The sequence below is a fragment of the Epinephelus fuscoguttatus genome, linkage group LG8 (assembly GCF_011397635.1).
Source record: "Epinephelus fuscoguttatus linkage group LG8, E.fuscoguttatus.final_Chr_v1".
NCBI classification, from domain to species: Eukaryota; Metazoa; Chordata; class Actinopteri; order Perciformes; family Serranidae; genus Epinephelus; species Epinephelus fuscoguttatus.
The window spans coordinates 2,547,829-2,573,445 of NC_064759.1; the positions used below are offsets into that span (position 1 = coordinate 2,547,829).

Here is a 25,617-nt window from a genome sequence, read left to right on the forward strand (position 1 = left end):
TTGTCATGAGATATCTTTGGGCAGATCTGTCCAGGCTGGTATTCTATCTGTTATCCTCCAACAGAAATCACAAAGGTTGGGACCTTGTTTGATTATGGAATAAGTCGAAGGTTGGTGTAGCGAGTAGTTGAGCAAGGCACAAATTCAAGAACCAACTTTCTTTGAGTTTCTTCAAGTTTGTTGTAAACTGAACATCAGGACTGGTAAAGATCAGGAAATCTCAGAGACAGTGAAGTGAAGTGACATTATTTCACATAACAAGACTACAGCAACAACTCTGTTGGCAGTTATCATTTCTCTTCACATACTCTGAGAAAGTTGTCAGACCGCCAGTGTCAAACTTTAGCAAATCAACTGACATTAATTGTGCGCCACTACAGCCAAAGCTTCTGCTGAAAACAGAAATGTCAAATACATGAAAGTTTAAAGAAAAGGAAACACAGATACTTATGTAACACGTCTCTCTTTGGGCCTCATCTGACAGGGTTAGTTTACGGGCAGGTTTGGTTCTTTGACATTTTGAGGACAGATGTGAAGTTAGTTTTTCCTGCACCACAAAACACTTTCAGTTCAAATCTGAAATACAGCAGGTGCATCAAAGAGTGAACCATTAACTTCATGACTAACAATATCTATTATTTTTGTTTTATAGTTTTTGTTTTGCTCATTTTACCCCTTTTAACGTATTTTAGGCCATCTTTGAGCTTTAGTTTACATTACAATATAAAGATAAATAAAGATGAAATACTGAATATGACAACCTGATAACCAACCTGAGTTAGATTTCCTGATACAGTTTGACTGAAGAAGTGAACTGAGACGTTGGATGATTTTTATATTCTCTGTCTCGCAGCAATACTTCATCCTGCTGATCCTGACAGACGGCGTCATCACCGACATGGCTGACACGAGGGAGGCCATCGTCCAGGCCTCCCACCTCCCCATGTCTGTTATTATTGTTGGAATTGGGAACGCAGACTTCAGCGACATGCAGATGCTGGACGGAGATGACGGGATCCTGCGATCGCCTAAAGGAGAGCCCGTCCTACGAGACATTGTCCAGTTCGTCCCCTTTCGTAACTTCAAACATGTGAGTCTATCAAATGGACTTTCAGTGAAATTAAATTTTAAAAATTCAGTTCCCAGTTTAACACAGATGTGCATTTACCTAAAGAGGAGCAAGTTTCTCTTTTACTGTCTTTGTCGTCTCTCAAGATCATCCCTGCTGAGGAGTTCCTCAAGGCACAATTTTAGGTCCTCTATTGTTTCTTATTAACAAAGATCCTTTTGAGGAAACGTGAGACAAAGTATTTTCTGTTGCTATGGCCTGTATATTCTTATGCCTTTTATTCATTCATTCATTCATCTTCTAACCGCTTCATCGTCTTGAGGGTCGCGGGGGGGCTGGAGCCTATCCCAGCTGACATCGGGCGAGAGGCAGGGTTCACCCTGAACAGGTCACCAGACTATCGCAGGGCTGACACATAGAGACAGACAACCATTCACGCTCACATTCACACCTACGGACAATTTAGAGTTATCAATTAACCTAGTCCCCAATCTGCATGTCTTTGGACTGTGGGAGGAAGCCGGAGTGCCCGGAGAGAACCCACACTGACACGGGGAGAACATGCAAACTCCGCACAGAAGGGCTCCCACACCCAGGATCGAACCGGCAACCCTCTTGCTGTGAGGCGAGAGTGCTAACCACCACACCACCGTGCCGCCCCTTATGCCTTTTATATCACAGTAAAATAAATAAACAAAAAAACAGTCAAGTGACAGTTATTTATTGTGATAATAGCCTTTTTTGGATATAATTTTACAAAATTCTTATGTGTAAATGCATGGTCATACATGAATAGTTTTATTTGATTTAATGCATACCAGTGGAACAGAGTACAGCTTGATATTATATATATTTATTTGCATAAAGTTTAAATTTTTTGGAATAATGGTTAATGTGGATTTCACCCATAGCACCCAGGTTTCCCAACAGAAATGTTAAAAATGCTGTATAATGCTGCATCTTTCTGTACTGTGGAGCTGCTAAAGTCCTAAAAAGTGACAGTTTTATTTTGTGCACACAATCTCATGCTCCATTCTACCCTCACTCGTGAACAAGACCTCGAGATACTTGAACTCCTTAGCTTGAGATAGTGACTGTCTCCCAACCCAGAGGGGTCCATCCACTTTTTTTCCAGCAGAGAACCATGGCCTCAGATTTGGAGGCGCTGACTCTCATCTTGACCGCTTCACACTTGGCTGCAAACTGCCTTAGTGCATGCTGGAGGTCACGGTGCGATGAAGCCAACAGAACCACATCATCTGCAAACAGCAGAGATGCAATTCTGAGGTCCCCAAACCGGACCCCTTCCTGCCCCCAGCTGCACCTTGAGATCTGTCCATGAACATCACAAACAGGATCGGTGACACGGGAAAACCCCGGTGGAGGAAAAACACCCACCAAGAATGTGTTTAATGTCACATGGACGCAGCTCTCACTTTGGTCATAAAGGGACCAGGTGGCTTGTATCGACGACCCCACTACCCCATCTTCTTGCAGTGCCCCCACAAGACTTACCAGGGGACACGGTCGTAGGCCTTCTCCAAGTCCACAAAATACATGTGCAGACTGGATGGGCAAACTCCCACAACCCCTTCAGCAGCCCTGCAAGAATGAAGAGCTGCTCCACTGTTACGTGACCAGGACCGAAGCTGCGTTGTTCCTCCTGAATCTGAGTTCCAACAATAGGTCCGAGCCTCCTTTCCAGCACCCTGGGGTAAACTTTCCCAGAGTTGGAACACACCCTCTGGTCCCTTTTTTGAAAATAATAATCTAATAAATAAATAAATAATAATTCATAATAAAATAATCATTTTCTGATTTTGCTAATGTAAACAGAAACAGTTCCCCAAACTCTAAATTTCCTTCCAGCCCCTGTTATTACTCACTGTAAAGCACGTGTTGTTTGCTGTGTTAATGAAGTTACTAATACAAACACATTCAGCTGTTCACAGCCTCTGTTATCCAGGAAATAACACCCTTAAATATGGGCACCAGATGGTGTGTTAATTTGAAAGCTGTCTTCTTGATAGAAATTTATACAGTGTGGAAATATAACTTTGTGTGACCCCGTAGTATTGTAACAGTGGATAAAAGCAATAAGCCAGGAGGAGAGGAGTAGAAAGAGAGTTTTTCAGAGCATATTGGAAGTGGAGGAGAACAAGACGAGGGTGTGAAGTATTGAAGAAATGAGTTTTTCATCCGTTAAGGAGTAAGACGGGGTGGCAATCTGCCAACCGATCTTAAGTGGGAAATATTTTATTTCTCTCAAATTAATTTTGGGTCTTTAACGAGTCTGAAGGTTACAGACTCTACGGTACAGAGGAGATTTATCTTCACCGTTTGGACTCATTTTACAGACACTGGACGCATTTTCCCTCCTGGGTTTAATCTGTGTGATGAATGAGAGTTTCTCTCTTTGGCCCAAAAGGAAGCAATTTTCATTTGACAGCAGCAGAGTGAGGCAGAGCAGCTCTGACTGACTTCAGACGACCACAGTTGCTGTCTGTGATTTCTCACAAGAGCAGAATTCGGGTTTTAATAGAAAGATGCTTTTATTCTGTGCAATGCAGAATAACAGTGTTTATAATCTGCAGTATATTATGCAATATATTGATATTTTTTGATATTGTGAGACTAGAGATAGATACCTAGACTAAATATCGTCTTAGGTTTTGGATATCAAAATATTATATGTTTTGTCTTTTTCTTGTCTTGTTGGCTAAATTAATCCCAGTTCAGACCAAAGATTGGTAACGAGAAAAAATCGTTTTAGAGCGTTGCAGAGAAAAGTAGCAGTGGTGTGAACTGGCTGGTCTGAGCTCGACTCAAGCTGGCTGATGGTGTCACCTGCAACTCAACTGGTCAAATCACCAGCGGTTGATTTTAAAGCCCATCACCTGTCTGCAGCCATGATCAAATTTCTCTCTGGTTAATACGTAAAGCTCATGACGACAGGTGAGAGTTGAAACATAGCTCAACCTGTCAATTCTGAGCTTCACCTACAGGCTCAGCTTCCTCTTCACCACGGCAGTCTGGTTCATTATTTGCATCTCTGCTGACGCCACACTACTTCGTCACATGCTTCATGTTATTTCTCAAATGAACAAGACCCCAAAATACTCAAACTCAGCAACAATCAACTATTATCTGGCAGAGTTCCTTTGCCTCAGAGTAGGTGCTCACTCTTATTTCAGTAACGTCAGACTTGGTTACAAGTTGTTGAATATCCGATGCAGAAGCCTGATGAGAGGTAGACTCAGACTGACACTTCTGTACTTGGACCCAGCTATGGTGGGGAAAAGTCACTTTTCAGAAGCCAATTCTCAAATTTCAAATAACAGAGCATCCATAAACAGAAAACTATGAGACAACAATTCTCGCCTACAACTATATCATCATATGACTGTGATGGATCTGCAGAGAGTTAAAATCTGCAACTTGCATTTCACAGCATACAGTAATGAACTGAAACAAATGGCTGCCTGGAGGGAAGAGTCCGTCCTCAACTTGATGGATGATGGAAAAACGTTCAGCGTGAATGTGAAGTAAAACTGATTCTTTAGTTAGCTGTAAAATGCAAGACCACTGTCATGGTCCTTTAGATAGGAACCTGGAATGTTCGTCACTTTCATTCCTGTTTTACAACACGTTCGATTCCAGCATGGGTTTAGATTATACGTGCTTAAACCACATGAACAGTGTGATGGATATTTCTCTCTGTCTCCTCCTCAGGCGTCTCCAGCTGCTCTGGCTAAAAGCGTCTTAGCAGAGGTGCCCAACCAGGTGGTTGACTACTACAACAGCAAGGGCATCAAGCCCAAAGTGCCCAGCGAGTACCAGTCTTCCAGGCCGTTCGGCCCGTGAGCGCCGCCTCCATAGCTGCTCCTGGACAGCACAACCTCTCCTGGACTGAGAAAAATGTTTACTGTCTTTTGTTTGTTGTTGATGTGGATGTTAAAGGTGCTACACGTGGCGTTTTACCATGAAGAAGTGGCTCATGTCAGTGTACAGGCTAGACTAACAGGAAGTTTTGTTGGATTGCTTTATGGCACAAAACAGGTAGAAGGCGTTTCATTACCTGTCGTCATCTTTTAGAAACAGTAGTAAGAAGCATTTGAAGCTGCTGGTCACAGAAGTGCTACGTTTAGTTAGGATGCTCCCAGGGGGGAATTGTAAAGATATCTTTACACTCACACATTGGATATAACAGACAGAAGAAGTCAAAGTAGCTAACGTGCCAATTCAAAGAGCATTGTGATAAAATTAGGAGTGAGGACCGTGATGCAATGACATAGAAAACCAGAAGGTTGTAATGCAGAAAAGTTAATCATACAAAGGATCCAACACATAATGTTTTTCAGACCTGAGTACAGGACATAAGCGTGATGCGACTATATCTTAGAGCTCATGTGGGAGTAACTGTAATTTCTAATTTCTAATTTTCTAACTTGTAAACATCATTCACGTCATGATCCAACTTTGATCACCACTAGAAACCAGGGTTTACACTTATTAGTAGCTTGTTTTGTAAGCATATTTGCTAACTATGTAGCATTACCTTTGATATGCTTTAAAGAATTGTAGCTAACGTTTGTGTTTCTTTTGTTTTGTGATAGTGTTTACAATGACAGCCGGGTCACATCAGCATTCATGACAGCAACATTTCAGCAACAAAAAAGGTTCATTTCCGTGGAATTAAGATGGAGGCAAAGTAAATCTATGCAGAGCTTTTGTGTAGAGGACAGTGTGTAGTGGACTTACATGCATGTTGAGGTAAAGACCAGTTGTTTTTAACGTAACAGATGAAGCAGAGTCTGAAAAAGAGGAAGCTATCATATTAGCTTTGTAGCACCATCTAATTTTGCATACTTCTCTGTCAGAGTAAAACACTGCCAACACTTATGGTACAATCTCTTGAATAAACTGTGATAACGTTTAGTCCAATTAGCAACTAAGCCAGCTAGTTTGCCAAACACAAGTTAGCTGACTGGTAGCAAGTCAGCTAGCCTGTTGAGCTATTTTGGCTGGCTAGGGTCAGCATATTACTGTTTAGCTAGCATGATAGCAGTTAGCTCACCAGCCACAGTAGCTCGCCAACTAGGCCTGCAAGTAGTCCCTGTATCACCAAGTTTCCAACACTGCCCAGTTTGTGGATGCCGATGACATGACAGCTCACAAACTGTGAACACTGGGATCTTCAGTCCCACATCACATCGACATCATAGAGAGCAGAGAGGTCTGATGAACAGTAGCACTAAATGTATCAGTGAGGTGAGGAAGAACTTCATCTCATCTTGTGGTACAACTTATGTTCCATGTATAAAAATGCCAACTGTTGCACCTTTAGCATCCACTGTGCATGCGGGGCCTACAGAGGCTGAGCTGATCGTAACCTTCAGGAGTGTTTTTACAGGATGTGAAAAGCACACAAACACACAACACTGACCAACCCAATCACTGCTTCCCTGCAGACAGCATGACGGGCAGGGAAACAGTCAATGATGGAATGTATGAACCCCCCTCCTCACCCTCTGGTTTGGTTTTATAAGAGTTTATCGATATTTTGCTAAATTTCGTAAGGTTCGTACGTTGTAAAGCATTTTGGATCTCTGCCAGATGAACAAGCGAGCTGCCTTCACAGACGTCTGCATCCTCTACTGTTTTTTTCTAAAGGCGAGGCAGATGCATGAACTGTTGTTTTGCATGCAAATCTCCATGCAGGACTCCCCGGTCCTTGTGCTCTCTGTTTCCTGGTAGTGAGTAATATGAGTAATAATAATGTTTACAATGTACCCGATGATGGGGCTGTTCTACTCTCAAGCATGTTCACGTGTAAACGAAAATGTGTGAGTAGATTTAAAAGCACAACCTGAGTATCCTTGGAGAGATTTCTAGATTATGGTGATAGATTTTGGTCTCTTTGTGCCACAACACCTGTCCATCTCTCTCTGTCTTTGAGGAACTGATTCATTTTCTTTTGTTTTACTTGGTTTTATTAAATAATTACTTCTGGGATTTGGACCTTTTAAGGGTGCAACCATATTTGCATCTTTCAGTCTATATTTCTTTTAAGTAAGATCATTTCCTGTCACTTGTAGAAAACCTTCAGTGCAAACTTCCTCAAATCTACAGTTGGCTTTAATCCTACATCAGGATCAGATTTCACGCCCCACCTGCCGATCCATTTTCCACCACTCATACAAATCCAGGTTGCTGTGGCGGCACGCTAAACAAGGTAGTCCGGACATCCTTATACCCAGGTGTCTGTGAAGATTTTCATTCAGGTCATGGTGTAACTAGAAGTGTTCAGTCAAAGGTGACTGGCACCAGTAAGGCTTTTGAATGATAGGCATCTTCAATAATCTGACCGAAGTCCATTTGCCTTTGACTAAGCACTACAAAACAGGGCATTCACAGAAAAGTTTATTTGTTGACGTCATTGGCACCCCCTGGGAGGAGTCGACAAGTCGTGTGTTTTTTCCCTCTCTCTCTCTCTCTCTCTCTCTCTCTCTCTCTCTCTGTGTGTGCTTGTGTACGGAATGCAATCGCTGCCTCTGATTACGCTGATACTTTATCCTTGACGGTGTACTATAAGCGGAGCAGACTCTGCGAGGAATGTCCGCAGTCATTCGGGCTTTCATAGTCGAGCGCACTTCCGTGTTGTAGTTTCCTGTGAAAAATCCCCGCGATGTGAAAAATACATGCCGAGCAGTCACTGGTGCGCGGAGCGGAGTCCGCGCGGTCGTAAAATCTGAGCTTTGCGCACACAGGGCTTGCGGACGTCTGCTTTGAGTCCACGTGGACCCCCGCAGAGTCCATTCCGCGTACGTTCCGCCCAAGTATGTTCGGGGCTTGACAGACACACATCACATGTGTGGAGATACTTCACTTTCCTCCGCCGTGTCAATGTGATGACGTCATCAAATGTCTTGTCGACTCGACTTGACTTTATTGACAGATAAGTCAACCTGAAAAAAATCAAAGTCGTTAATGCCCTACTACGAAATATATCATATTTTCACGAGCCATGTCGTCCAGCTTTTCCTGGGGATTCTGAGTTGCTCCCTGGCCAGATAAGATTAATGATCCCTGAACAAGCTCTGGGTCTGATTTCTTTTCTCCTTCTGGTAGGACATACTGGGAAAAAACCTCCACAGGGAGGTGACCAGGAGGCAACTTAATCAGATGCCCAGACCACCTTAATTGGCTCCTATGAGGGAACAGAAGTAGAACTCTTTCTAAATGTCAAAGCTCCTCAATTTGTGTCTTTATTGACAATGTAAGCATAATCAAATTCTGATAAAGTCTTTAAGTCAGGATCAAACTTCATGATCCATCCATCCATTGTCACTTGTCTGGGTCCTGGTCTCAGTGGCATGCTAAGTAAGGTAGTGCACAAGTTCTTCCTATTCTCCAGCTCTCCCTGGGGATCCAAAGGTTTTCCACAGTCAACTGGGACTAATCCCTCAAACAAATTCTAAGTCTGCCACAGTGTCTCCTCCCAGTTGGACATGTCCAGAAAACTCCCACAGGAAGATATACAACAAGCGTCCTGATCAGATGCACGAAGCACCTCAACCGGCTCCTTTCAACATGAAGGAGCAGCTGCTACTCTCAGCATCTTTTGGATGTCTGAGCTCTTCGCCCTGTCAGACACTGAAGGAAACTCATTCCAGCTTCTTTTGTCCACGTTCTCACTCTTTCGGTCATTACCCAAAGCTCATGACCACAGCTGAGGGTTGGAATGTAGACTGAGAGCTTTGCCTTCAACATCCACATTACTGCTGACCCACCAATCAACCAGTCAACCTTATTCAGATCCGGGTCATGGTACCAGACTATGCAAGGCGGTCCCTTTCCTCAACCACATCCTTCAAGTCCACTTTGGATGATCCCGAGATGTTCCCAGGCCAGATGAGAAAGGCAGTCCCTCCATTGTGTTGTGGATCTGCCCTGGGGTCTTTTCTCCTAGGTGGAAGTGCCTAGAGAACTTTAGCACAGAGGAACCACCTCAACAAGTTCCTTGAAATGCAAAAGAGGTAGAGAAGGTTCTAGTTCAAGCTCTCCTGGATGCCTGAACCCCTTGCCCAAAGTGTTACCAAATCAGCCACTTGTGTCCACAATCTCATTCTATAGGTCAAAACTCATGGCCAAAGGTGAGTTTGAACGTCGAGAACTTGACCTTAAGACTCAACTCCCTTTTGTTGAAGCCCAAAAGGCTGTTAACAGTACCATATGGCTGATCTAGTGTTCCATCTTCCATCTGAAGATACTTGAAATCCTTCATCCGAGGCACTGACTCGCTCCCAACTTGAAGGGACCAATCCACCATTTCACTGTGTCATGATTTAAATGGTTTGATCTGACTGATGTGGGGGTGTCCGCATGAAATAAACCTAGGGTATAGTTTTATTGGATTCTTCTTGAAAAAAAAAATAGCAAGTCCAATTTTTGTCTTCTTGCACAATTTCTATGAAGTACTCCTGAATTCCGGATTCTGGACGTTCTAATTAGCTTGTTTTACCTGATCAGTGTTGCTTGCTAGTGCATTAGCTTCAAAAGTTGCCAGATGACTTAGATTTAGAAATAAAGTCGCTGAGAGGATCTGAAAGGTCATTAAATCTAGTGAGAAAGTCAGTTAGTCTGCAACACTGTACCCGATCAACTCAAACAACATTGATAGGAGTAAAAATCTTGTCCCATTAATGACTTGTGCGAGTTACTTCAGGAACCTTACTGCAGATTGCTTTTCATGTGTTGCATTTTGCATTAATACAGCATTTTCATATTATTTCAAAGTACTTCAAAGACACTTTCAAGTTTACTGTTTGAATAATTGATTTATCATCATCACAGGAAATGTACAGGCACTTTGCATTTTTTTCGTTCTGTTGAACAAAGACAGAAGATGGCGGACAGGTGTTGGACACATGACTTATTGTTGTGTTAACATGCAGTATTGTGTGCAAAACAATGACAAACTGACTTATGATAATAAAAGTTTTATCAGTAACATCTGAGTGCGTTCAGTGTTTTATGAGAGATCGGTTGGAGTGAACAAGTCAGAAGAACCTTTAGGCTAGTTTATATTTTTATATGAGAAAATTATTTCCAGACACAAAGTCTCTGTGTGTATCAGGTCCCATTGTGAGTTTGTTGAACTGTGGGTTGTTTGCTGTTTAACCCCGTGAGAGTAAAGAAGAAAATGAAGGAGAATCTCCCAGCTGTCCCAACATCCTTAGTGTGATTCCCAAACAACAGCAGCAGTAATTAAAGCTCTCGGCTGTTTGTTCGGAGGCATGACGAGTTCAAAAAGAGGAGGAGAAGGATGAAAGGAAGCCATTAACTCTGTCAACAGGACAAAAGACGCCAAAAGACTCGACATAAAGCTGCTGTCACAGTTAACACAACACAAGGCGACGGGTTTTTGAAGCTGCTCAGTGTGGAGAATCAAAGACACAAGCGAAAACATCTCAATCAAGAATTCAGGCCAGAACTCACACTACTGCTTTTAGTGTTAAATAAATCATCACTACATTGATTCTGAAACATCACCAAATATGTCAGTATTGATTCCAAACAACCTCAGATGGTAACTGGATGAAGAAATCTGATCACTGATGATCAAATCCATTAAAAAAAGTAGTAAAACCCTCTAGTACCCTCTAATACCATGTAAAATTCAAAGGGATCAATGCACTTGAATTTGTCAAAGGTAAACTTAAAGAGTAAAGACACATAGCAGGTGGATTAACACACCTCCCCACAATGTTTTTTATTCTGCTGTAGAGATTTCTATTAATATCTAGTTTGGTTACACCTCAGGCCCTTTCATAGCTAACTGGCTTGGTGCAGAGTTTTTGACTTTTCAGTTTGATCTGAACCAAAATCACAGGTGACCACAGTCGAAACCAAACAGCTAGACCCTGCAGGAGGCTGCCACAGTCTGGATCACACTAAATGGTTCATTATTTGAATGGGTTGGATTTTTGAGCCAATTACAGGAACCAATCCGACCAATTGTCAGGCTACTGTCAAGTGATAAGAGCAGCATAGCCCCCCAGTGGTTTTGCAACACTGAGAGTGACAGTGGTGGCACTCAGAGCCAGGCCATCAGGTGATCCCAGCCCAAGGCAAAGGAGGGGCCAGTGAAAAGGTCTATGGTTGACCTTTAAATTGGATCACATATAGCAATTACAATTAATAACATGAGCCCCTCTAATGTCAACATGTGAGGTGAACTGCTGCCTGATTAGCTTTAAAGTGCCTCACCAAACATAAGGGTCTCCTTACAGAAAGTCAGGGTACAGAGAGAACAAGAAAATGAAAGGAGCTGAGAGACAACGGCCACATGTCTGACAAAAGAAAAAAGTGTGTAGAAGCAGCAGGTGTGACAGGTGAGAAGAGAGGCAGAGTAATGTTAGCCAATAACACCTGCTGTATCGGCTTAGTTTTGAAGCTATGGTGAAAAAACAGGTGTCTTATCAAAATAAAAGAGATGAAGCATCCACTGGTATTAACCATGTTATGCTATCTTGTTGGAAATGGGGGCCAAATAATGCTCTTAAGTTACGCTAAATTTTGGCGAGGGGAAAAGGAACATTGCCTTTTTTATGATGTCATACCTTGCAGTAATTTCCTCAGTCAATGTTTGATTATACTTTTCTGTAATCATTCATTGGAGGGCATTTCTGCAGCCCAAAAAAAATACAAAACACAAGTGGAAATATGTTTAACTGGATTATAATTGACCTATGGCTAAGCCCCGCCCTCAAACGCGATGAGCCAATCACAGTGCGTATAGCCATTCCCATACACTGGGACATTCTCTGCCTGGACGTCCATTGAAATGCATTACAGAAAGTCAGTTTGTTCGGTTTTATGAGCTTTTTCTGAGATTTGAAGTTTAAAAATGGTCAAACGGTGTGCATGGGGTACATGCAACTCTGACACAAGGTATCCTGAGAGGCTGGGCGACCAGGTGTATTTTTACACTTTAAACCACATCTCAAGCGAGAAAAGTGTCTCCTTTGGATAAAGTTGTGTGGTAACGTTAGACCACAACATCAACTCAACGTGAATAAGATTAACAATGATGTCTACATCTGTTCTAAGGTAAGTCAACATTGTGTTTGAGGCAACATATTGTCACTTTGCTGCAAAGAAATATAAAGTTATCTTTAACATCTCTAGCTAACGTTAGCTAAAGTTAGCCTAACGTTAGCTCCTAGCTGCGTTGTTCATCATGTCACCTTGTTTGCTGGGAGTTCATTAGCCTATTTTGTTCTAGTTTTGTACTTTGGTGATGGTACATCATTGTTAGCTGTTGTCCAAAGGGCTCTAGTTAAGCTAACGTTAACTTCTGGAGCTTAGCTTCATTAACTTATCTGTAATGGCAGAGATAACAAAGGTTGGCAAACGTTATGCTGAATGATTCAGTGTAAATACTGTAGCACCAAACTAACGGAGAGACACTCTTGGTAAAGATGGTAAAAAGGCCGTTATCCTTTTCTCATATTCTGAGCCAAAAACCTTAACTTCAGTGGCACTTTAACTTGTTGTCTTTGATGGTGACGGCAACCAGATGCGGTTCACAAGCGTACACTGTGACCTGTAAATGTTGGCTTGTAATTTAAGCTTTTCATCGACCTTCTCAACAATAAAATGATGAATATATCCCTCCAATGCGTAGTTTAGGCCCTTTTGGTTACTTGGGGGCGTGGCTTAGCCATAGGTCGATTGCAGGCAGTATGAAATTTTACGCTATGATATGTATAGTGACTTGACAGCCTCCCCAACCTCCTGATGGGTGTGGAAGGAGGGCCCACTTTGGAAAATGTTGTCCCCGTCCATATTTCCTAACGCTAGTGTTGTGTTGTTTTGTCCATGAACACCACAACAATAAGAGCTGCTGTAGCACGTGGGGAGAGGAGGAGATGATTTTATAGAGTCAGTTGGAAAAACTCTCGACACTTTTCAATTATTATGTGAGAGGCTGAGAGCACAGCAGAGCCCATCTACACAGCAATCTGTGGTGTGTGCATAACTGCGATGTGAAACCCAACCTAACTATCAAATACAATGTAAGGAAAATGTGTGAAAAGGCTCTGAGACTCTGTCAGTGTAAACTAAACCTCGATAAGTTGCTCAGCTGTGTCACAGACTGGTTCAAATGAAGGTGAAGTGGAGGCAAAGAAATACTTCACCCACAACATGAGCATTTACAAATCTATTCGTCACGCCATGCTTGACTTCCTGAAGAACTCTATCTCTGTGCCTCGTGCTGCCCACAGACAACAGCAAACATTTTAATTTATTGATTGACTGGGAACCACATTTAACAGCAGCACAATATCCGACATTACAAACTCTCACACAGCTCATGCTGTATAATCAAAGTCTCATTTATCCAGTGGAAAGCTCAGTGCTTCACAAACACATGGATTTTCACAGAAAGAAATATTGGAGTTTGACTTATGACAAGTTTCACTTTCAGTTACAAATAGAAAGATTTACGGCGACATAGATGACACTTGGTAAATGAGACTGGGATTATACTGCCTGAGCTGTGTGAGAGTTTGTGAAAGATGTTTTGATATAGTCTTGCTGTTGTTAAACCCCAAATCAATCAATAAATCAATATGTTCTCAGTTTTCAAAACAAAGCTTTCTCTGTGACTTCGAGGTGACACAGCCTGACACATTAATATAAAATGGTCATTTTGTGGGTGAAGCGTTCCTTTAAACCTCCGGGTGAGTCATATGAACGATGGAGTGTTTAAAGTGATAAATGTGGTGTGGAGGTGTTGAAGGTGCAAACGTAAAGCAAAGTGACAGGGTGGATATCAGCTGTAGGATGGAGAAACAGAGTGAACACATGAGCCAGCTTTTAAAGCCTCGGGGCCCAGGTGAGTTTAATCAGTTGACGACCCTCCACCTTCAGCCCGGTAACTGCTGAGGTTGGAAATCATGAATCACTTTACTGATTCAAATCATTTCACCGTCCTATAATGATTACAGCCTCAATGAGCTCCTGTGTGTCTGTGAGCCAGCTGCTCCCGTCATTTAAATCCTGTCTGAAGCGAACGGATCTTTGAGTTTCCTCCTTTTGCTGCATTTTATCAGCTCAGAGTGAAATCTGACCTCTGTGTAAATGTGGAGGGAGTCAAAAATGTTATAATCTGATATTTGCCAACTTGCAAACAGCAACATATAGCTCTGTTTGTGAACCGGTGTGACAGCAGAAAGACTTAAAGCCATCAGGAAAGAAGGCTCCCTGTAAGAGCTCATCACATGATCTGCTGTAATGTCAGCTACAGGGAGGCAGGGCAGGCGTTAGGAAAGAGGCTACAGGCAGGTGGAGGTTGTTGTCAGACATTTGGCTGGCTCTTTACCCTTAATTTTTTTGTTCTCTCTGCACTTTTTCTTCAGGAGCTCCTGATATTCGGTGAAACATTGTGACTTAACTCGTCAGGCTGCAGCTCACCTCACATGTTAGGCCTTGTTTACACGGATACGATACAAATAAAAACAGATTTTTATTTATCCCGTATAAAAAACATTCTGGGTTTACACAATCAGTTGTGAAAACGTTATTCCTGTTTACACGAAAACGCAAAAACGGCAGCTTTTTGCTGCAATTAGCATGCCAGGCCAGTAGGTGGCGATAAGCTGTATGTCGAACACCATAGAAGAACGTTCTGCGCATGCACAGTGATTTGCTTTCCTCTTGGCGCTAGTGATAAAAACAATGATAAACTACATTTTAACCTTATGTAGCACAGTTAGCTGCTATGCGCTAATATTGGGCACAGCAGACGTCTTTGTGCACCGATGTAGCGGTGATGTTGATGCAGCAGTGCTAAGTTCATTTGTAAACTCGTAAGTAGTCCCAAAAGTGCTAACAAAACATAAACAACCTGGCATATATCTGCCATTGTTGTTGTGGTTACTGGGCGCCTAATGGGCATGTGCGAACTGGGCTGCAACATTGTCGTTTTCCAAAATCTCCGTCTATCCTGTTTAAACGTCTCCATAGAAACGGATATTTGTAAAAACGTTCACTTTGGAAGCCGTTCTTGAAAATCTCCGTTTTCGTCAAGGAAAACGCCGGTTACGTGTAAATGATAGGTGCAAACGCAAAGACAGATACCCGTTTTCAGAAACATATGGAACCGTATAAACAGGCACACTTGTGAGTTCTGCATCCACACCTGCCCCATGTCAAATGGACCACACTATTTCACAATACCTGCGGGGGGGGTGGGAGCATCAGATGGCACACTGAAAGGTGTTACAATTATAAAATCACATTTATCATGTACACATGCAACTATACTGTCACTTGATCCAATTTAAGGGTCAACACCTTTACATGGGCCCCACCCTTGGCCTTGGGCCAGGGTCATGTGTACCAGCTGAGATAGCATCACAGCTGCTTTTGCTATTTTTACTTGCTCCACCAGTTTATTTGCAAAACAAAAACAAAACAAACAAACAAAAAACACATCTATAAACATCACAACGTGCATTGCAATTCTTTTTTAGAAAAGCTGCCGTGGAATCAGGCGTTTCAGGCTGCGATGATCCGAACAAACAGCCCATGAAATCCTGGAGGAGCTGGTCTTTATTTACATTTCAGTCAGAAGAGACTCGTTCTTTAGTGATCTGGATGAGTAGAGGAATGAGCCTTTGGTGAGCTCGTCCTGGACTCTGGATACAATGGCTGCAGGTGAATGGGTTGCTGCTGACAGCATCAGAAGAGAGAACAGATTCAAAATTTTGCAGTGGCACCTGATTGGCTGATAGAGATTGTGGCAAAGTTTGATTGGATAACTAAAAGAGTGAACACCCATCATCAGCTGATTGAAGGAAGCAGTGGGAGTCTGATGGAGAGGATTGTGAATGGATGAAGCACAAAGAAAGTCTTCCTGATTGAGCTTCATTTAGCCAAACAGTCTGCATTAAAAGTGCGCTGAATGATCAACCAGCACTTCCTGTTTGTGACGTGCCCACAGACGTACAGACAACCATCACTGGATCACTGTGATACTGGAGAAAACTTTAGAACATGATGATTCTCAGGAAAGTGTGCAGCATATTTTTGTCTAAGTTTATGGAGGTTTATCCTGGATAGAAATCAGAGATAATGACAACCTGAGGAAGGAGGAATGATATCAGTGTGTGTGTGTTCCAACACAGACAGGAAACACACACAGATATCAGAAGACGTTATGAGGATCTCCTGCAGTATCTTTGCCTCCCCTCCAACCCTCCAGCGCCCCCTGGAGATGTTTGAAGCTTCGGACGTCATCAGTCACCTGGTGTTCTTCAGTTTACACAACAGACTGAAGCAGTGATCTTCATGGAAGTGAAACGAGCTTCAGAACGTGTGTATCATACACTCCTCATTAACAGTGACCCTATTGATTAGATCAGTTTGGATGCACACAGCCCTATTAATAGCAGCCAATCAGATGTCCCCCTGAGGGCTTTGACATTGGTGGCTGAGGGGAGAAGCAGGAAAGTCTGCAATGACAGAGGCATGAAACAGCTAGACTGGTTTTAATATTCTGCAGCTAACATGATCACTGATGATGGGAAAGCTCTTGAACACATCCCACTGAAATCGTTCGATAATAACTGAGAGGAGGAGCCCCGGGGACAGATGGAGAGATCTGTTCCTGCTTAAAGTTTGTGTTAAATGTTTGATAAGTTCTGCAGGCATTAGACACAGACACGTATCGGACAAAAATATAGATTCTGACCTGATAAAGTCAGAGGATCACTGGCGTTACCCAGAACCACCACCGTCTACCAGCTTTTTCCCACTGGCTGCTGAACTCTGCGCCTCTCTGGGTAGACCTAATCCTTTCTTATTGTATTTGTTCTTATTGTGGCACAGAGGAAAGCATTTTTAATGTCACGGCCTGTGGAGTCCAGCAACAAAGAGAGGAGGACTCTAATGCAGACAAAACACACCAGATCAGCAGGCAGGATGAAGGGGAATTTACTGAAGGCTTAAAGTTAGGAACAGGCTTACAGGATGGCAGCCCAATAAATCCAGGAGGGGCTGGGCAGGTTAGACGGTCGGGAACTGGAACATACAAGCAGAATCAGGTACAGGTAAAGATACAGATGGCTGGCAAGCAAATAGATAAGCAACATTAAAACACTGGCACCAGACTGGGGAATGAGGGCTGATATCATAACTGACAGGGTGATTGGAAATGAGATACAGGTGCGTGTGTGCCCATGCTTACTGGAGCTACAGAAAATGTTCAGATGTATTTACAGCTACTTACATCAACCCCTCAGACACCAGCTTCTCTCTCAACTGCAGGTGCCAAAATTTATATCTCATTTTGAATGGTGTCAGACAGACCGGCCTGTCTGGGCTATTGATTAGCTCCCACTACTGCAAATCTCTCCCCAAGTTTAGCTGACCCTGACCCTTAGCTGAACTTTGACCTGACATGATGACACTGTCACACCAGATTGGAGGAATTAATTAAGTCTGCACTTTTTAGGTGGTAGTTTTTCATATATTTTCTGACAGGCAATTTATCATATCATTAATTTGATTCATCATCTGTAACCATTTATTCTGGCGCAGGATCGTGGGGGAGCTGGAGTCTATCCCAGCTGACACTGGGCGAGAGGCGGGGTAAACTCTGGATAGGTCACCAGACTATTGCAGGATGACACATAGAGACTTAAACGCCTACAGGGAACTTAGAGTCAGTAATTAACATCTGCATCTGCATGTTTTTAGACTGTGGGAGGAAGCTGGAGAGCCAAAAGAAGACCCATGTTGACATGGAAAGAACATGCAAACTCTACAAAGAGGGGCCCCAGCAGGATGGGGGCTTTGAACAGGAAACCATGTTTGAGGCGAGGGTTCACCCTGGACAGGTCAGCAGACTATCACAGGGCTGACACATAGAGACAGACAACCATTCACACTCACATTCACACCTACGGACAATTTAGAGTCACCAGTTAACCTGCATGTCTTTGGACTGTGGGAGGAAGCTGGAGCACCTGGAGAGAACCCACGCTGACACAGGGAGAACATGTCAGAGCACCTGGAGGAAACCCACGCTGACACAGGGAGAACATGTCAGAGCACCTGGAGGAAACCCACGCTGACACGGGGAGAACATGCAAACTCTGCACAGAAGGGCTCCTCCACCAGGAACCAGGAACCCTCTTGCTATAATGCAGCAATGCTCACCACTGCCCCACCATGCCCCCACCATAAAGGTCAAGTGATGTATAAAGGGAAAGAAGGGCCGTCTGGCTCGATCTGTAATGACAGGAGAGTTGTTAGGCTTGTTTGAGATGAGCCAGATGGCCGTCTAGCTGAGTGTATTGCATGATGGTTAGTAATTTTGTCAGACACACTCTGAAACGCTCAACTGCGCGAGATTTGGGAGTCTCGTGGGACAACGGTACATGGGAGAAGCTGGCCCAGAGGACTTTACCTCAACCACAAATTTTATCCTACACTTAACCAAGTCTCTTTCTGACAGAAAGCACTCACAACAGCACAGAGAAGTAGTTTTGAGAGTGAGGCAGCGCAGTTTGACTCGGCACATCCAATAGAAAAGGTCTGATAGTGGACCTAACGAGGAAAAACAGACTATAAACTGTGAAAGGAAAGGCAGGAAGAAAGGAGGGAATTAAGAGACAACAATAAATAAATAAAAACACATCAGAAAGGAGGAACAGGTGTGTCCACAGACTTGTGCCAACACGGTGTGTCACATCATTTGTATTTCACAGAGCAGGTGGGTGTTTTCTGGCAGTTTGGACCTGACTGCGCTCCAACCTGGAGAAAGAATTCATTTATTTTTTGTCTGATCTCGGCTGATGTTGGCTTTTGTTTTGGAAAAACATGGTCTCCATGGAAACAGAGCAGGACATGATGACTGTAAACACAGCATTAAAGCTCCTCACACATTTAAGTTAGATCATCTGTCAGCGTCTGAGTCACACGTTCGTTGTTCAAATAAAGGTTCTTTCTTTTAGGCGGAGCTCTTTCTGGTTATAGTACAGAGCTGCATGCTGGCTTCCTATTGGCTGCTCCTCGTTAACCTCCTCGTTAGGCAAGAAGACCTCCTGTGCTCGTCAGCTGAGGTAATTAAAGACCTGCTGAACCTGTTTTAATTAAACAGTTTAAATGGAGACCTGCGTGGGTCAGAGTGTTTCACAGATGTGGCGTTTTAGAGAAAAAGCAGCTGAAGGTCTCGACATTAATCTGCTGTTTGTGACTCAGAGCCAATCAGAGGGAAGAGTTTATGCTGAGTCATGGTAACCTGAATGAAAAACAAACTTTACTTCAGAAAAGTTTCACTTGGAGGAAAATTTGATCCAAAGTTTTGTTCAGTTTGTGTATTTTTAGCTGCAGCAGACGTGGTCGCTCCACCACTTTGGTTCAAACACCTCGACAGCTCTGGGATGGATTGTGATGAAACATGGTTCAGACGTTCATGTTGTACTCAGGGTGAATTAAACTTACAAGGAATCTGTCTTTCAGTGTGTTGTCACAGCTCCAGCGAGCTCCAAGTATTCATCCTGTTGTCTGCTCTGTGTTTCCTGCCACCTTAATAGGCTTGTTAGGCATGAGTTGCGGCCTGGAAAGACTTGTCGATTGCAGTCAGGGGAGGAATCACAGAGCCTGAAGTCAGACAGCTCAGAGTCGGCTTCACTCAACCTGCAGCTTGGTTTTTCTTCATGGAAAATGTGTTAAGTTGTTAATGTCAGAAAGGTACTCATGAAATTCATTTGTCACTGCTTAAGTTGATATAAACACTATGGAGTAATGATTCAAAAAAGATAATGGCAGTGTTGTGATTATTGTGAGTGGCACCGTAAACCAGAGCCATGAGGGGAGTTTCATCAGCAGCACACGTTAAAAGCCATAGTCTGTAAAAATCATGGACGTAGCAACTGTGACTTCACCCACTGGTTTTTGAAGTCTCAAGTGTACATTTTGGCTCTCACCATCTTTTCACTGGAGCCAGAAGTTACCATAATTGGACAAGAGGGTTTGACTGTGGCAACCTGGTTCCACTCTGAAATCATCGAATACTAGCGTTTGGTCCGTGACATCCAACGTCGGATACAGACGACAAAGCTGTCTCATCATGTCGGCATGATAAGCAGCCACTTGATGTTGTTGTTTTACGGCACCTGGCATCGTCAGGGGGAAACTTGGTGGGACAACAACAAAAGTTGAGGAAGCAAAAGTCTGAGTAGTGAGGCTGGGAGGGGTGGTGGATCGATCCAGCAACCACTGACTTTCACCTGGAAGGCCAGTGTTCACTTCCTGTAAGACTGCAAAGCCAAACCCTGTTCTTTTTTTCCTAAACCCAACCACATGTTTGTTGTTGAAGGACAAAACATTAACTGTACATTTCCTGCGAAAACAGAAGTGTATTTTGAAAACAGACAATGCGTGTAACCAGCCTCAAGTGGCCAGTTGAGGAAGTGCAGTTTGTGGCACCTCTGCGTTGGCTTCATTTTTCAGCTTCGGAGGTTGCTGCTTGGCAAAAACTCCCAGTGAGCACTGAGCTCCAGCATGTGGAGACAAACTGATTGGGTTGATTTCCATCAAGAGTTTAACTGCAGTGTAGTGTTGTGTAGTGTCGTGCCCTAAGTTGGACCATCACAGAAGTTGGGCCAAAGCATTCCCCATGACCTCCAAGCTGGTTGCATTGACATCAGATGGGTTACATCATTATTCAAAAAATACACCATTATTTTCAATGTACAACCCCACACCAGGGACGGCTAGATGTGCCTCAGCGCTCCTGGACGTGCCGCCAAGTGGCACTTATGCCCCTGTCCTATTTCCAGCCTCACCACTCGCTCTCTGCTAGAACAGACCAGCTCCTGTAGCAGCTCTTTTCCTCTGCTCCTGTGGCAGCTCGACTCCTCTCCTCACCATGGATGTGTAAAGAGAACTCTGTAGCTGTTGCTGTGTCTCGTGTGTGACGAAGAATGGATGAGGAGAGACTCGTTGTTGAGGTTGAGAAATATCCCGAGCTAAATGACCCACAGTCCCGTAATTATAAAGACAATGGCCAAAAAGATACTTCCTGTGGAGCAGACGTTGCGCTAGACTTTTTAGTCGCCGGTCATTTTGACCAACAGGGTAATAAAAATCCAGTCATAATCTATTTTTAACGGTCATTTTAATTTTCGTTTTTAAATGATAATAAAGATATTCAAAGACATTTAGTTTTCATTCGTTTGTTTTTAATAAATCCAACAAGCAAGTTATAAAGTGTGCACCAATGACCGAGAATATTCAACCCCTGCTGTTGAGTCATACCTCTGGAGATCAGCTCTTCAGGTGAGAAGTCAAGTTTAAATAGTGGCTGTCCACACATGATTTTAAGCTAATGCAGAGGTGGAGGAAGTTCAGATCTGTCAGTAAAAGTAGTAATAACTTTGTGTGGTCGTCTGTTGACGAGCTGCAGCGCGACGTGTCCAGTGTGTGCTGGGGGCACTTGAAGCCGCTGTGGTTCTGATGTGTTTTCAACTTTAGTGATCTACTGCTTACAAACCCTCTAGAACTCTCAGATCATCAGACGCTGGTCTCCTGACTTTACTCATCATAGGTGACGGTGCATTCAGATATTATGGGCCCACACAAACAAACTCTCATATGATTGAAGATTTACGACAACTGTGTTGTCTTTTAAAAGCAAGATTAAGACCAACCTCTTCTCTCAGGTCTGTGGTTAGCTAGTGCTGTTATCTCTCTGTCTGTCTGTCTGTCTGTCTGTCTGTCTGTGTCTCTCTCTCTTTCTCAATGAGCTTTTCTGGCATGACATGTCATATGTGTTGCCTGAGCAAAGTTACAGTTTAAGACAGTGAATTCAAAAAGTGCTGCCCCTAGCACACACTGGATGGATTGCCCTGCAGCTCATCAGTGAACACACAAAGTTACTGGTACTTTTGCTGAAAGATCTGTACTTCCTCAATCTTTATCCGTGGCCTCCACCGACTCCCCCACAGTGCCAGAGTCTCGCTGAAATATGGTCGCTTCTGAAAGTTAGTAAGGGATGAAATGAAGAAAGAAGAGTCTGGTCTCAGATTCAGGCTCCGAAATAAAATCCAGGACAGACTCTGAGTCAGTTCTTAAAGATGTGGGTCAAGTTCTCAGTTTGATGCCTTGTTCACACAATGTGATCATGGATGGTAGAGAGTTGAGGCCGCTGGCACACCAAGTTAATATTCATCTGAAATTGTCACAAACGACTTCACGTTGTGTCAATCATGTTTGGGCACTGACTCCAAAACTTTTGTCATTAAAAGCCTTCAGAGAGCTGTTTGACCAAGAAGCAGTGAAGAAAAAGTGGCGGCAGGACACGTCAGCAACACGAGAGAGCAACAGGGCGCACAGTCACATGTCATAAGTCAGACAGCTACTTTCAGCAGGTCAGATAGTAATATTCTGGTGGATGATGACAAGGAGGAGGATGTGGACTGCACACAGACAGAGAGGGAGGACAGCTCAGGCCCATCAGCCACAGTGCCAAATGCACGATACAGGGAGATGATGGCAACAGGCAGATGGGTAACTACAGTGGAAAGAAGCAAGGGACAAAAGTGTCTTTCCATTTTGCCTCCTATTGTGAATTTTGGCAACAGTTATAACAATAAAATACAACAGACTCAGTGTGCAAGGTTTCTGTGTGTAACTTTTTCAGATGATGGATTTGGTGTGCAAACGTCTTTAAAATATAAACTGACATTACAACAATACATCTGTTTAATTTGTTACACTGAACTTTGGCTGACATCATGAGGTCTCCATGTTTGTTTCAGATCCTGCTGTATCATTAAAGTCAGACACGTCAGAGCTTTCAGGAACATCTGTCTCCCACTTGTAATCATGACATATTGATATGAGCACTATAAATAATCAGACTCTGGTAGTGACAGTTTGTCTGATGTGAGCCTGCAGCAGCATGGATTTAGTCTCAGTTTTATTTGTATCTTACACATGAACATATGAGTGTCGCCGTGCTGCCTGCTGACAGTTTAATGCTAAACAGTGTCAATAACACACCAAGACATGCAGCAAGCCGGCGGCAGACATGAGTCTGTGGGCGGGAATTTGATTTCCATGAGTGGCGCGATGTAAACACAACAGGCAGCTGCTGACGCAGGAATGTATGCATCAGGCTGATTATAAACACTTCCTCTCTGTCTATATTTAGCATGTGCACGTGGGTTGTATTCCAGGCTGGAAACATGGTGAAGTCACTGACAGTAAATATTATATTCAACAGGTCAGAAACGTGACACAGCTATTTTCTGTGGCATGAGCGATACAAGTAAACATGACTTCAACACTGGACGGCTCATCCTGGACGTCTGACCTGGAATCAGGGAACGATCCTTCTCCGCATTTTTTTCTTTTGCTGCCATGTGACATCATCAGAGAACACAATGTTTGTTTCCATAGTTACGCTGATGACACACAACTGTACATCTCTGCTGAGCCAAACAATGCTGCAGCCATTAACTCCATCGCTACCTGTCTTTAAATAAATGGATGAGCATAATTTCTTAAAGTTAAATGAAGACAAAACTGAAATCCTGCTAAAACAAAAATATAAATGCTGCTAAATAATCTGGGGAATTTAACTCCCTGGATTAAATCCGAGGTTTCAAGTTTTGGTGTGATCCTTGATTCACATCTGAACTTCATGTCCCAAATTAACAAGGTGACGAAGGTGACCTCAGAAACATCACTAAGGTACGACCATTTCTAAATAAAAAAGATGTACAGAAGTTGATTTGTGTCTTTATTTCAAGCCGCCTCGACGACTGTAACACATTTTCACTGGCCTCTCAAAAAACACCACCGAGAGACTTCAGCTGATTGAAACCTCTTCAGCTCGGCTATGAACCAGAACCAAGAGGAGAGAGCACATCAGTCCAGTCTGAGCTGCTCTGCACTGACTTCCTGTTACATTTACAGTTGATGTTAAGCTCCTCCTCCTCGTATACAAAGCCCTACATGGGCTGGGACTGAGCTACATCGCTGACTCCCTTGTTAACTATTTGCCTCCAAGAACACTGCGATCATCTGCTGCTGGTTTATTGGAAGAAGATCGTGGATGCAGCCTGTCAGTGCTAAGCTATGGAACACACGACCTGTAGATATCAGAGAAGCTGCTCGCTAAATATTTTTAAAAAGAAAGCTAAAAACATATCTGTTCACTTTAGACTTTAACTGGCTCTGACTTCCTGATACAGGTCTGAAACTCTTAAAATTTACACTTCACGCTGCTGCAACTCTTAAAATCTTGCTTGATTTTATGATTTATAGTTTTACAATTCAAGGATTTTATGAACTCCTCACTCTGTGTCAACTTCCATCACGACCTCCCCCCCTTCAGCAGACCTCCATCACGCTCCATCTTCCACCTGTCTGCGACCATGATTTCTCACATCATCCTCACGCCTTCCTTTCTTCCGTTTCCCTACAACCCCTCATACCTCCATCCCATGACCCTCATTCCTTCATCTCACATCTCTCGATCCCCTTCCCTCCTTCCCTCCTTCCCTCGTCCCCTTCATCCATCATATGTAGTGAACTTATTGTGATCTCTGAGTCTGTTGGCGTGGTCTTTGTGAGTGAGTTATGAATTTTGTTGTAAGAAAAATGTACACTCTGTCATCACTCAGGGCTGACCAGCACACACACGCCCTACACACACACACACACACACACACACTTAGTTTACAGAGTTTACAGGCTGTTATGTTACAGGGACGGTCTCACATTCACACACACTCACACAGGCCTACACTCAGAGTGATCAGGGTTATGCTCTGACAAAATGACCTGGCGACACAGATGCCCATAACCATAGCAACTGTGCACAGTGAGGGAGGAGAGGGAGGGAGAGACGCCGCTAGAGGAGCTGCTTACCGAATTTGTTCTGAGCAGCAAGTCGCTAAAAGGCTCTGAAAGTCGCTAAGTTGGCAACACTGTTTTTAAATATTGTGGCAGTAATTTCTGATCCTAAACACGCCCTGTTCTACTCCTCGCCAAACCCACCACACCTGGTTTGGCAAATCACAAGAAAACGTCACCATGGTGGAGCTGATGCTGCAGCAAACAGCTGTCCATTATCTGTAACCGCTTATCATACAGGGGCCTCACAGAGGGGAGGCTGGAGCCAGCTGACAGCAGGCAGGAGGCTGACTGTGACAGAGCTGACATATAAACCCTTTTCACACCATGATCGCACCACAGGACCACAGAGTCCCTTCTCTATGCCTCCTTTACATTTCTGCACAGAACCAAACGACAGCAGCAGCATCACGCTTTAATGTGTGATTTCAGACAGTATTTTATCATTGGCCAACCAAAAGAGGCGTCTAATGTGACCAGCACATTCTCACTGTGACCTCGTCACATGTCCACGTTTGGTCATGGACTTTCCACATCCACAAATGACGTCCAAGGTACCCTGGGTGTGTTGGTTGTTGACGTTCTGGGACGCCGTGTCAACT

General features: G+C 43.4%; 1 protein-coding gene across 1 annotated transcript in view; it reads left to right on the forward strand.

Moving 5' to 3' along the window:
* Nucleotides 1-10,072, forward strand: part of cpne4a (copine IVa) — a 124,405-nt gene extending 114,333 nt beyond the window's left edge. Inside the window, exons 17-18 of the mRNA XM_049583417.1 lie at nt 854-1,090; nt 4,802-10,072. Of these exons, the coding sequence (XP_049439374.1) occupies nt 854-1,090; nt 4,802-4,933 (369 nt within the window). The 3' untranslated portion in view covers nt 4,934-10,072. The remainder of the gene's footprint in view (nt 1-853; nt 1,091-4,801) is intronic.
* Nucleotides 10,073-25,617: the final 15,545 nt, after the last annotated feature.